This window comes from Magnolia sinica, chromosome 2 (genome assembly GCF_029962835.1).
Source record: "Magnolia sinica isolate HGM2019 chromosome 2, MsV1, whole genome shotgun sequence".
NCBI classification, from domain to species: domain Eukaryota; kingdom Viridiplantae; phylum Streptophyta; class Magnoliopsida; order Magnoliales; family Magnoliaceae; genus Magnolia; species Magnolia sinica.
This window is the reverse complement of record NC_080574.1, coordinates 119308580-119322956: the sequence shown is the minus strand read 5'-3', so window position 1 is coordinate 119322956 and position 14377 is coordinate 119308580. Positions and strand designations below refer to the sequence as shown.

Genomic DNA, 14377 nt, shown 5'->3' with positions numbered 1-14377 from the left:
TGAACGGATCCAATTTATACATCATTCTGTGAAATAAACATCACTGGGGGTCATAGGAAGTTTTCAACAGTAGGAATTCAATCCTCACTGCTTCATGTGATGTGGACCAGTTGAGCCTTCAATCTACCCTTATTTCCTTCAATCTACCCGATTCTACTCATGCCCAAATGGGAAACTGGTTGGCTAGTGACCTTGCCACTGGCCATTTGCTCTATGGGCCCCACCATGATGTATATGTTTCATCCATGCTTTCCGTCCATTCATTTTTCCAGATCATTTTATGGTATTAGCCAAAAAAATGAGGTAGATCTAAATCTCAAGTGTACCACACATTAGTGATTAAATTCCCACCATTAACAACTTCTTAGGGGCCACAAGAGTTTTAGATCGAGCTTCTAATTGTTTTTTCCCTTCATCTAGGTCTCTATGACCTTATCAACAGGTTAGATGTCAAATAAACATTACAGTGGACCCTAGGAGGTTTTTAATGGTGGACATTCAATCATTACTGTTTTCCCACGGTGTGGTCCACCTGAGATTAAGATCTGCCTCATTTTTGGGATTAATCCCTAAAATAATCTGTAAAGATGGATGGATGGTGTGGATAAAACACATACATCATGGTAGGCCCACAGAGCATCGACCACTAGCCACATGACTAGTGGCAACGTCAATAGCCAACCCACGTCCCCAAAAAAGATCCATCAAAATGGATGGACGGTTTGGATAAAATATATACATCTTGGTGGCCACACCGATCCCCTGAGAAATGCAGTGGCATGGGGAGTGTGTGACGAATGATCCAGATCCCACACATGTGGCATGCACGGTTCTTGTTTGGGGCAATTGAAGATATGTGTTTTTTATGTGGGACCAGCCATCCTGTACTCGTCAGATGTCAGGCTCTCATCTGTTGTGGTGTATTTATGACTTGACATATGCATTCTGGAAACAACAGAAGAACAAGTAATTATTACTTTTTCACCAAATGGTGAAAAAATCAAACAAGATTCGGGGAAGTCAATTTCATCTGACATCTTACTCTCATTTGCAGTGTAAGTAATGATGACTTGTTTGCATGTATTTACTCCCAGAATTCAAAAAACAAACAGCCCCGAAGTGGGAAGGGAAAAGGTGGGGTTGAGAGGATTTGGATATTAAATCAAAGAAGGAACAAACTGAGAATCGGCCCGAAGGGTGAGTTTTCCATAGCATAGAATCGTCAAATTGAACCAATGGAGTACCTTCCTCCAGACGAGACAACAACTCCACAAGCTGCACATCTCCCCTTCAAAAAGGTTGCAACGATATGGAGGAGCCCACACCACATTCCTCCCAACCATGGAGTAGCAACCTGCTACAGAGACAAATCTATCCAAGTCAACTCCAACCAAGGAAGGAAAATCTTCTTGGAGAGGGCGATCACCATACCAAACATCTGTCCATAAACAAATTTAATCCCCACCACCTAGGGAAAAGGAAATAGCACTAATGAAAAGATGCCTGATCGTCGAAATCATTTTCCACACATTTGAAGCACGATATAATGAAGACTCCTTCACTTCTCAACCCCTCACGATCACGCCATACTTACAAGCAATAATCCTTCTCCACAAACTTCCCTCTTCAGTGGAAAAGTGCCATAACCATTTCCCAAGCAAAGCCAAGTTCATAAGACCAAGATTCCTAACTCCCTCACAACCTTGAGAAATTGGCTTGCAAACTTCATCCCATTTTAGAAGATGGAACTTATGTTTCTCCTTCAATCATTGCCAAAGAAAATCTCTTCTCATCTTTTCCAATCTATTCAAAACATATTTAAGGCATTTTAATAAAGATAGAAAGTACAGCAACATATTAGAGAAAGCAGCTTTGATGAGGGTTATGCGACTGCCCAAAGATAAATATCAATGTCTCCAACCAACTAACTTATTTTCAATTCTCTCAACAACTCTGTCCCAAAGATGTCCAGTCGGTTTCCCAATGCAAAGGGGCAAACCCAAATAGGTCGACAGAAACGATCCCACCTTACAACCAAAGATGGATGCCAACATATCGAGGTCCTTAGAATCCATATGAATACCCAGCATTTCTGACTTTGACACATTAACATTCAGCCCTGACACGACCTCAAAGCAAACAATATTTTCCGAAGATTATCAATCGATCTCACCTCTGCTTCGCAGAAAAGCAAAGTATCATCAACATATTGGAGAGATTCCCATGCCTTCTAAATTAGCTGTGGCCTATCAAACCACTCGTACACCATTGATATACTCTACCCAAATCCATTTCTATCCCTCTGAGCTATGCTCTTCTTACTGCTCCCCCTTCGAGTTTCCAATCATCTCGTGACACTCCTAAGACATCCCGAGCTCCTTATCCTCTTGTTGATGATGATGATCCTGACGCCCCATTGCAGCATCTCTAAAGGAGAGCCCCTCAAAAGCTAAGTTATGCCTCTTCCCCCTTACTGTAGTTGACAAGTTTTACGTAGACGATCAGCATCATTGTTTCTAATCAACTTTCTACCTTTGTCTTTGTTTTTGACTTCAAGGCTGAATCTAGCTTTTTGCACCATTAGCTTCTTACCACCGAAGCTTTTCCCATGGAGCAACTTCACTGCCACCATCAATCACCTCTTCGTTGGAGCTCATGCGAGAGAACACAAAAGCACATGATGCCGCCGACTTCCGGTCGCGAGGGATTACCACCACCATAACAAGCCCTGCTTGTCCGAAAACCCTAGAAAATTTTACCAATGGCCATCCCTCCAAATTACCACATTCTTTTATACCTTTGTGGCAACTTCATCCATAAGATGCCACATACGCTGGAATCCATCTCCTCTTATCTAGGGGCACAATTGGAACAGACTTTTCAGTCTTCAAACATCCCACTCTTCTTGAAGCACAGAACTAAATAAAGAATATTCGTTATGCTACACTTCACTATTATAGACAAAAGGAAGAACCAATCAAAATTGAATACTCATAAGTCTCGCAAGAACAGCTCACTAAATTATTGCAAAGCTTTTGAGAAACCGAATCAGGATGCCAAGGTCATCTTTTTTGTCATTCGAGGTGCCTTTGTCAATGATTGCCAAATCCATGATGTTGTTCAGTTGTGAATGAATGCATGCAGTCCACGTTTAGGAATCCAACACCCAATCTTCTTCACAAGATTGACATGGAAACGTCTTGCAACCACGTTGAGTGGGATACTGCGAACTAAAATATTAGTTACAGTAACAGGTTTAAGAAGAGCTAGAGCGGGTGGATTAAGGAATATCTACCCATCATGTGTTTCTCTATCTTGATAAATCAGTTGGAGAAGTGGTTGGCCTCATGAAAAGGAAAATCTTAATGGCGAATATGCTTGTGAATGTTGTGAGCTTCTGGGCAAGAAGTTAGTGGGGAACAGCATTTTTAGGAGGAACTTAAAAGACAAGAAAAAAGGAGACTTTGAAGCTTAATGAGGATGTTGGAAGACTTAAAGGTCGGTAATTTCTAGGACAAGCTTTTGTGGAAATGAGATCCCTCACATAAATTTTCAGTGAAGTCCCCCTGTACTGGAAGTTGGAGGGGAACAGGGGTAAAGCGAAATCTCCTCCTAGGGTTGCTACTTTTGGATGGCTAGTAGGTCAATAGAAAGATCTTACTATTGATCGTCTTAAAAGCAAGAATCAATTATAGAGAAAGGATATTGCATGTGTTTGAAAGACACTGAAAGCATGCCTCATGTATTCATCCATTACCTACTCACGGCATCTGGTTCGTTTTGGTGTTTTGGTCAATTAGGATTGCTTTGGATGATGCCAAGTTCTACTGAGGCATTCTTGTTGGCTTGGGAGCTTGATCTGAGGGGCTAAAAGCATAAGCTCATGTTAAATATGTGCTTCCTAGCTACCCTTTGGGCCATATGGAGAACAAGGTAATAACATAGTTGAAAGGGTTCCCCAAATTTAAAGAGTTAGACATTTCGTTAGATCTTGGCTTTGGCTTTAAAGAAATTTCTAGGGTTAAGTAAGATAAAGAAATTCCAAGGGTTAAGTAAGATGTTTTTTGGGTAAGTGATCGGCTTTGATGTTGTAATGGGGTAGCACTTTCTTGTTAAATGCTCTTGGGCTTTGTTTCATCAAATTTCATAACCCAATTTCAATAGAAGTATTTGGAAAGAGGTTCCTAAGGGGGTGTTTTGTACTTGGCATAGTGTAATGATTATGGAGTGTCCGGTATTGTCAGTGGATTAGGAGTGATATACCAAATCTCATCTCCGTGTTTGGAATGTATAGTTTCAAAGCCGTGATCCAGGGATAATAGGAATACATGTTTGGATGTTTCATTCACAGAGAGGAAGCTTTTGAAAGCGGATTGCGTGGAGTGCCACACACCACCAACCTCCGTGGTGTGTTTACGTCACCAAGTTCTACAGGGCCCACCATGATCTGTGTCATATATACACCGTCCATCCATTTGACGATATCAGTTTAGGTCATGAGCACAAAAATGAGGCAGATCCAAAGCTCAAGTGGACCAAACCACAAAAAAACAGTTGGAACAACGATTCTTACCGTTGAAACCTTAATAGGTCCCACCATGATGTTTATTTGTCATCCAACTTGTTCATGAGGTCACATAGACATGGATGAAGGGGGGAAAAAACAAATATCATATTATTCCAAACCTTCTGTGCCCCCAAGACAGTTTCAATGGTAAACGTTCAATCCCCACTGCCTTTTGAGGTGTGATCCACTTGAGCATTGAATCTATCTCTTTTTTGGGCCCATGGCCTAAAATGATCTCGTAAAATGGATGAACGGTATGGATATAACACATTCGTCATGGTAGCACACCATGCAATACATCACGGAAATTCTTTTTGAACGTCCGTTGCTGGATATTGCAAATCCAAAATAGATATAGCTGATCAATCCTCAATGCTTTGGCACAGTTTCCAATGCTTCAAATTGTCACTGATGGACTGCCTAACCAAACACAAGCTTCGGCTCAAAACGTGGGATTAGAAAGTCTATCCCATCTATAATCTGTCCTAATACAATGCACCAAACACCCCCTAAAAGAAACTTCTTCTCTAAATCTTTTTTCCAAGCCTTAATGGCCAAGAGAGCTAAAATCCATCTTTGTGCTCACGTTTGTGGGGAATCTATTATATCAAGGTTGAAAGTGTTTTGTTAGTCAACAATGGCAAAAAAAATTCCAAATTGGACAGCTAGTTCCAACATGAACAACATCCCCAAGATATGCTTTCTGCATGATAGCCAAAAGAAACAGTTAACCACATATGCTTGCATTAAGATTGGAAATCACTTTCTAAGGGCCTGTTTGGATTCATGAAAAGGAAAGGAAACATTGGTTCCCATGAAACTTACTTTCCGTTGTTTGTCAAACCTTTCTTTGTAGGAATTTGTGGGAAAAACCATTTCCACTTTTTATCTTCGTTAGAAAATAGACAAATCTATTTTCCCACCTTCACCCCTAAGAACGGCATTTTCCCACAATGGAAGGAAAATAGATTTCTCAAGGGTTAAGCCCAAATGCGCCGCCATCCATCTTCAACCACTTCACATGTGCCACATGTGCCAATGTGTCAAATGAGCCATTGTCCATCTTCGGTTATGTCCCACATGTGCCACCATCAATCTTCATTTGCGCCTCACATATGTAGTGTCCCACATGTGCTAATGTGACACATCTGACATCATATATCTTCTCTTGTTCGGTTGTGCCCCCCACACATGCCACATATACCACCATTCATCTTCTCTTCCACTCTACACGTGCAAAGCACTCAACATGCACCATCGTCCATCTTCAATCACTCCAAATATGCCAAATGTGCCAATGTGCATAATTGTTAGCATCTAGCCGCAAGTGCCCATGTGTCAAACGTGCTAATGCATGTCTTGTGCCACATGTGCCATTGTACAGCTTCAAGCACCTCACATGTACCACATAAGCCATAATTTAGCTTCAAGTGCCCCCATATGTTGCATATGTCCCATATGCCACTATCCCTCTCCGAGCATCCTACATGTGCTAATTTGTTACATGCTGGTGACTGTCTACAAAAAAAAAAAAAAAAATCCAAGAAAAATTTTTGTTTTGCCAAACAACAAATTTTAAAATAGATCCTAAATTTCTAAGAAAATCTTATTAAAAAACAAACAAGGAAAACAATGTTTCCTTCCCTGCAATTTCCTAGAAATAAGGTTACCCAAGAAACACTATTTCCTTTCCTATGCTTTCCATGAATCCAAACAAGGCCCAAGGCTCTTCACAATCTCCTGGACATTTAGAGAAGACATTACTCATTAGTGAGTCAAAACAAGTTGCGGAAGGGTTAGGGTACCTTTAGAATATGCTTTCGTTAGCATCTTTTTGGAGGAGTAGGAAAGATAAAACAATCTCATGTTTAGTGAAAAGTGACACAGCAGGAAAGATTGTTGAAATCATCAAAAATATAGTCATTAATTGGGCCTGTAAGGAAATAATTACACAACGTATCAAATGGAGGTCAATATCTATGAGCTTAAAATTAGAAAAAGAAGGTCAATGTCCTCCAATCGAGTTAAGTGGAACTTGAAAATTGATAAATCTTCAATGCGTAACAAGGGCCCAACCTAGGTAGGTGGCATTACTAAGGACAGCAAACGAGAAGCCAATTTAACAATTTCCATACCAGATGGGTGAGAACTGAGAAGACTCCAAAGAAGTGGAAGCCAAGGTTCTCTGAAAGGATTGAGGATCCTCTCTTAATCATTTTCAAGGAGCCTCATCATAGGAGATTCCAGTTATGTTGTACTCCAAACTGTAGAAATTGGTGCTTATTTCCAATAAAATTTAGAATTTCACTTCTAGGATTAACGCTTCATTCACCCAAGTTTGAACAAAGTTGAATCATATTTCCAATAACTAACAAAAGAAGCTAGGCAGGAAGTGTCTTGTCATTGGGAATCAGATCCAGCTTCCTTGATGTTTTCCTTCTTACTTTTCAAAAGAAGTGTTGTCACTCAGGAGAAAAAGGAAAGGAAAGAAAGGTCCATGAAAGTGTCTCTAATAGCGAATAGACAAGGATTTGCATCACAAGTCAAACTATTAAGTGGAAACTACGGATCTCCACAAGGGGTTGAACATCTTCACCCCATCATTTTCAAAGGGCCTTATTGTATTAAGAGATTCAAGCAATCTCATGTGTTGAGCAACCAATCAGCATTCATTCTTAACTATTGTGAATGGTGTTTATCTTCGATGAAATCTACAATAACCATTTTGTTCTCTGACCTTGCACATAGATGATCATGGTATTCAGAAAAAGTTACATATCACCTGATACATAAAGAAAACAGTCACCCCCATTACGTGATACGAGGGTGAATCAGTCTGTAGAAAAGAAATGGGCCATAACAACAGATACAGCTTATGGGCCTTGTATATGCACCGATGCGGGGCAGATACGGCCTTAAAGGGCCTATTTTGAAAACTTTTATTTCCAATTTCTTTTGTTTTTCCACTTCATTCTTCATTTCAACCATCAATAAAGTTAGAAACTTATTATAAATAAAATTTTGGCCTATATTGAGTATCAAAACACAAAATTCAAGTAGGATTCAATTAATCGAAGCAAAGTCGACTATTTTGGAAAATATATGAAGGGGTAAATATAGGAAGAAGGGGTAAACCATTACTTTTTGAGAAATGCTCTAGTGACTCTCAATGCACCACAAGTCATAGTGCTCCTAGTTGCACTAGGGACTTCGTCCAATCCATTAATCTAGAATGTTTATTAGGTCTAGCACATATTTCAGGGGCTACCATGTAAGCATCACTCAATCTCACAAATATTAACCATTTGATCAATGGCCTTTAATATGGACGACGAAGACCATTTACAATTAAAAAGAAAGAAAGAAAGAGGTCCAATCAACAATTTGATCCATCTATTTGTTAGGGCCCATCATCATCATCGATTGCTTGTGATTCTAAGGTAGTCATGCAATCATAACCATCCATCCATGGATTCGAAATAGAATGGCTATAAAATAAGTCCACAACGAGGATGGACGTGATTATCAGATCGGTGCGATTATGCATGGGAGCCTATGAAATATGTTCTGTATAGAATAACTATAAAATAAGTCATATCAAGGATGGACTGGATCATCAAATCAGTGTGATTATTTCATTGGAGCCTATGAAATGTGTTCTTTACTTAATGAACATTTCAGAACTATTGATTGTACAGTCCAAGTTGACAAATGCAAGTAGGAGCACTATAAATTGAAGAAGAAGAAGAGCCTATGAAATGTGTTTTGTACTTAATGGACAGTTCAGAACTATTGATTGTATTGTCCAACTCCAAGTTGACAAATGCAACTAGGAGCACTGTAACTTGAAGAAGAAGAAGAAGATTGGTGCTTAGGATTTTCAGAAAAGCTTAGGGTTTCAGGTGGTATCATCATCATCATCTAAGCCTTACACCAACTAGGTTTAGCTACACAAATCTTGTTCCGCCATTCCACTCTATCAGGGACCATATCCTCAATTAAAACATAGGTCATCAAGTCTTTTCTTACTACCTCCACCCACATCTTTTTGGGCCTTTCCCTTGTCCCTTTAGAGCATTCGACTTCAACTGACTCCTTCGACAAGTGCAATTCTATGCCTACATTGCACAATTAGGATTCTTGGAAATTTTAAAGATTTATAGGTTGGTTTAGGTATAGGTAAGGTGTGAAGGTCAGAGTTCTCAATGTTTATGGAGAACAAGAAGGAAGAAGGGAGAAGGTGGGCGGAAGAAGATGCAAGGATGAGAAAACTAAGATACCTTTTGAGACAAACTAATGAAGTTCACCAAAACCACTTATGAGCACCAACTTATGAGCTATAGAGTTGGAAAATTCTTGCACCAACTTATGAGCTATAAAAATACCACATTTTTAATAACAACAAAGACTTTATTAAATCAAAGAAAAGATACCACTAATATAATTATGTAGGTTATGGTTTTTGACAATTAATAATTGTGATTATAAGCTTACTTCTATACACAAATAGTAAATAAATGAATAATGAAACACAAAATGAGGTTGTAAATCTTATCTCTTACATGATTTTGTCTCTAATAAAGTGTTGTCTATGTTCAAATTATCGTACACGAAGTCAAAGCAACAGTAACTTCACGTACGGAAGTAGGGAAGTATCTATTTCAAAATGTTAGCAAGTATAACTCGCAGAAGCTAGCCAGAAGTAGGAGCTAGTCCAAAGTGGGAGCAATAGTTAGTTAGAAGGATTGTGCAACTAAGGTTCAAATTACATAGGTCTTGAGGTGTATATGTATGAATCTTGCCCAAAAAAAAAAAAAAAACAAACAAACAAACAAGATGAAAAAATGAAAACATAAAAATAAGAAACATCCTTTAGTTAATGCAAACCATGGATAAAGCATTCATAGCACATGAATAGATCTTTGTAGTCATTATAAATCATGGTGGGCCGTAACAGCCGTTACAAGGCCATAAAGGCCGTTACATAAGGGTAACAATGGCAACCATTACACATTACGGGGTCGTAAAAGCCATAACGGCTGTTACAGAGGCCATAATGGTCATTACAGCCTGTATCGTAAAGGTAACGGTGCTGGCCGTTACGGCCACTGTTATTATTATAGAATACCTTGTTGTTAATAGCTATTTCATTGAACAGAGATTTGAAAAAATAACAAGTTAAATGATCCAAAGAGACCAGTGCGTACCTTAGATAAAGCATCCATTGCACCTTCCATATGATTCAGGTCATTACTATCCAAGCAATGGACAAGGGCTTGCAACAGCTCGGGCCAACCAAAAACTCGCCCCTGCTGAACAACCACACTGATAACTGTTCCAACTGTAGACCTGATATGTCTATCTGCAGCCCCTAAACAGGGCAACAACTCTGCTTTTATAAATTGCTGGTATGGAGGAGCCATAGAATTGAAAGCACTTCTTAGATTATTTTTCAGAAGTAGCCCAGCTGCTTGTCGAATTTCCACTGGTTTTCCCTGTTTTAAGAGCAGAAGTCAGGTGCTAACTCAGAATGTAGGAATGCTATCATAGTAACAAGTAGTTTATCTATCCATATAAGGCCATGCCCAACAACTGGTATAAATAAAAACAAACCAACACTATTGAAGATCTTTTTCTTTTGTGGGCAAAGTAGATTTTGTTTCATCATTATTAGAAATATTGAGTATTGAAGATCAAGATGTTTATGAGTGAAGCAGGAAAAAGAAATAGTCCATCACGGAGAAATTGGTCTGTCTATCTTCATGCCCTTTGTATAAAAGAGGGCCATGAATTTTTCCCTTGATGACGTCTTTCAAGCTGACACAGAGCATTTTGAGCTTTCATCATTTCATCAGACAAGAGGATGAAGATCAGGAAATTTTTCTTCTTCGTGTATCATCCTATGACCAGCTACCTGATATCTACACAAAAGCCACCATCCACCATCAAACTATCATAAGCAAGCTTTTGTAACTCCCTCTAAGCACTCAACTTGAAGCGGAGAGAACGAGAAGATTATTGCTCTTCTTTTTTCACACCCCCACCAACACAAACACTGAAACACATATACACTCCACCACTTCCAAGTCCATTTCCAGTTTTCAGAGAGCATGACCAGACCATCTAAATCAGTTCCAAAGGTATGTTCTATACATATAAAACCTGAAAAATAAAAGTGTGAAAGAAGGTTTCAGTATCTTTGGTATACTTAAAAACAACACTTAGATACCCCTTTTTTTTTAATGTAACAAGATCTTTTGAAGTTATTTCCAGCGTGTCATGGTTTATATCATCATCATCATCTAAGCCTTATTCCAACTAATTGAGATCGGCTACATGAATCTTATTCTGCCATTCCACTCTATCAAGGACCATAACTTCAATTAGACCATAGGTCATCGACTCTTTTCTTAATGCCTCCACCCCCGTCCTTTTGGACCTTCCCCTTGCCCTTTTAGAGCCTTCAACTTGTACCAACTCTAAATCAGCATTTGGTCTCCGTTGCACATGACAAGTCATTTAATTCTACTTTCTCTCATCTTATAACCTATTGTTGCTTCTCCTAAGTTGCCCCGAGCATTCATTTACAATTATATCCTTTCTTGTCTTGCCACTCATCCATCTCAACATCCTCATTTCAGCTACACTCGTCCTATGAAGAGTTGTTCCTTAACTGCCCAACATTCTATCCCATAAAGCATGGTTGGTCTTATAGCTATCCTATAAAGTTTTCCTTTCAGTTTGATTGGCACACAGCGATCACATAAAACTCTGAGGCACATCTCCATTACTTCCACCCTGCTTGAATTCTATGGGTAACATCCTTCTCAATCTCTCCACTCACATGAATTATCAACCAAATGTATTGAAAGCAGTCATTTTGGGAAACTTCTTGGTCTACCGTCCTAACTAATTCCTCGTTTCAACTCCTATTTTATAGTTTCTCCAATTAAAAAGACATAAAAACGAATATAATTCACAACAACATGAAGCAAACACTTGGCGGGCATTTGACTAACCGTGAATATGATTGAAAAGGCCTACAAAATGGAAAATAAACCAAAATCAAGTACAAATTGAAAGGATTCTTTCTTCTTCTTTTTTGGAGCAAACGTCAAGACCATGAACGATATGAACAATCCATCATATTCATGAGAAATCACAATATCAAACTGAGCAAGATCGGCGATGTAAGTGAGAGAGAGAAAGAGAGAGCGTACGTCTGCCCGGGCGAGAATGAAAGCAAGGTAGTTGTTGAAATCGGGGAAGCGGCTGTAGTGCTGGAGCTGCTGCCAAATCCGCGCCTGATCGGATGTGGGCGAGATGTGCTGCTCCAGCAGCCCGCAGATCTCGCGCAGACCCTCTTCCTGAGGCTGCCACAGCGACGCTGCTGCTGTTGCTGCTGCCATCTTCAAGTTTGCTGATGCTTCTGCTGCTGTGACAGAGAGCAAACGGGAGAAAGAGACGGACAGACAGAGAGAGAGAGAGAACTGTCTGTCCTCGTGCAGGTTTGGGGATATATGGATATATATAAGACGGAAGGAGGAAGAGCGGAGCACCAAAGTTAGATGGTGCTGCTGCGGCTGCTGATTACTTCAGTGTACTCGAGGCAAGGCAAGCGGCGGATTCTCTCTTTATTACGGCGTCTCTCTTCGTCGGAGGGGTGGGGCGAGGGATATGTCGAAAGGAGGCTTGCCCAATCTGCTCGCCCCTTCTACACCTCCACCCCGTGATGATCCACACCGTTCATCCAGAAGGTCCCATACGAAGGCAGATGATGCGGAGGTGGATCCGTGAGAACTGCAGTATGTATCAACCGGGTCCCTTTTCCTTCAGGGCCATATGATAGACGGCTTGTGTTTCAAAGATCTGCCCTGTTAAACACCCTATCCCTCACTCCACTCATCAGAAAGATAATGGATGTGATTTTTTAAAATATATGCCATCCGTGCAAGGGACCAGTTGATGAACGGACGGATCTGATTGTGCATCTCTTCCACGTGTACTGATGATGGATAGATCTGCATTCGGGTCCTTACGGGTCTACCGTGTCCTGTCCCCCTCCAGTAAATGGTCGACACGGAACGATTCCCATTGATCGGGGATCATCACCGTTGATGCTAAGCCGAGACAGAAACTCGTTCTTTTGGACGGCTCTTTTGAACTCACTCTCTGTAGATGGAGAGATCTACGAACAGTTGGATTTTGCTTTTTTTCCACATAGAGCATCTAAAGTGGGGACTCGTAGATGGATTGTCTCTATCATCAGATCGTGGGGCAGAAGGGACGAGCAGATGGACAAGTATCCAGGGAACAGCCTTGCATGTAACTTCAGATCGGTGACGTGGCGATTATGGGATGCTGCTCAAAATCTATGGAATGGTTGCGGTTGCTCGGTTGGTAAATGTGAGGGCCATGTTAAGTGATCCAAACCGTTCATACGATGCGCCTTCGGTGGATATGGGTTTCGTTGCCTGATAATCGATTTTGGAATATCATAGCCCTATGGTATAGTATTCTTTGCATAGATGATAAGTAGTGAAAATAAGTTAGTGGCGTAAAAGAAAATTAGAATATCATATGGTTGTGATATCATGATTAGAAATATGTTGTACCTTATTTTTGTTTATTCCTGCACGAGCCAGTCAAAGAAAGACAGGTGTACTTTTATAAGAGGGTTACGGGTTGTATTCGAGGGACGCGGATTTGAGGGACGCGGATTTCCTGCGAAAGCCGCCCGAGGATGCTGGGTGGGGCTCACTGAAATATATGGGTGAGATTCATTCCGTCCATCCGTTTTTCTTCTAGCCAATTTCAGGACGTGAGACAAAAAAAATAAGGCGGATACAAAACTAAGGGGGTCATACGAGGGAAAATTGGGGAAATAAATTTCCACCATTAAAACCTTCTTAGGCTCAACCTTGATGTTTATAAGCCGTCAAAACCGTTTATAAGGTTATTCCAAATGGGTTTAAGTGAAAAAACCCACTGAGTGCCCACTATTTCCTCTCATGTGGCCACTTAAGTATTGGATACACCTAATTTTTGATAGCACATTATAAAATGAGCTCTCAAAACATATGGACGTGGTGGATTTCACACAAACATATCCGTGGGCCCCACCCGGCATCCTTGCGTAGGAAGTTTTCGTGCATGGCTTTCGCAGGAAATAGGCATCCGCATTTGAGATATGCAGAGATATCCAAAGAGGATTCTGTACAAGTGATACCACATCAGCCACAAAGTGAGGGTGGCTAAGCGAAACATGGTACATTCCATAAGAAAGCTTGGAGTGGTTATAGAACGGATGGCAATATTGGAATGATGGCTCCAAAAGATCAATAATGGTGAAATTGTTGTAGCAATCGTCAAAACGTGGGAAGCATCCTGTAAACAATAAGGGAATTCATCAAAAGAAGACGTTTCATACCAACCAATTCACATCAAATCTATCTTTCAATTAGCTTATGATCTTTAGTATTATTTATCATTTACATTTCTTATTGTAATCCGTAACAATAATAAAATAGTTGTTAACTTTAGTTGTATATTCAAGTATACGCTTATACACCGGATTTAATTCAAGTACCAAGCAGATTTGACATGCAGAAAGGTGCTCTACAGTTGTTTTCTGCATTCAACTATAAGAATTTCCTTTTTATTTTATCTGTATTGAAAGAAAAAAAATGTTCTTTTGTACGAAAGGCAAAGGTATAACCCATTTTCAGTGGACGAATCTCACCATTTAATAATCGCTTAATCATCTTAAGCAACACTGTGCAAGTGGCTGAATAGGTAATCAATCTTATT

At 40.0% G+C, this 14377-nt stretch overlaps 1 protein-coding gene across 2 annotated transcripts in view; it reads right to left on the bottom strand.

The window, feature by feature from the left end:
- LOC131237475 (transportin-1) overlaps positions 1 to 12419 on the bottom strand; it is an 85241-nt gene extending 72822 nt beyond the window's left edge. The window contains exons 1-2 of one of the 2 annotated variants that reach the window (XM_058235265.1): positions 11788 to 12419; positions 9775 to 10062 (exon numbers count right to left, since the gene is read on the bottom strand). In XM_058235265.1, coding sequence (XP_058091248.1) covers positions 9775 to 10062; positions 11788 to 11976 — 477 coding nt within the window. In that variant the 5' untranslated portion in view covers positions 11977 to 12419. The remainder of the gene's footprint in view (positions 1 to 9774; positions 10063 to 11787) is intronic. The other variant, XM_058235266.1, reaches the window with a different exon arrangement.
- Positions 12420 to 14377: the final 1958 nt, after the last annotated feature.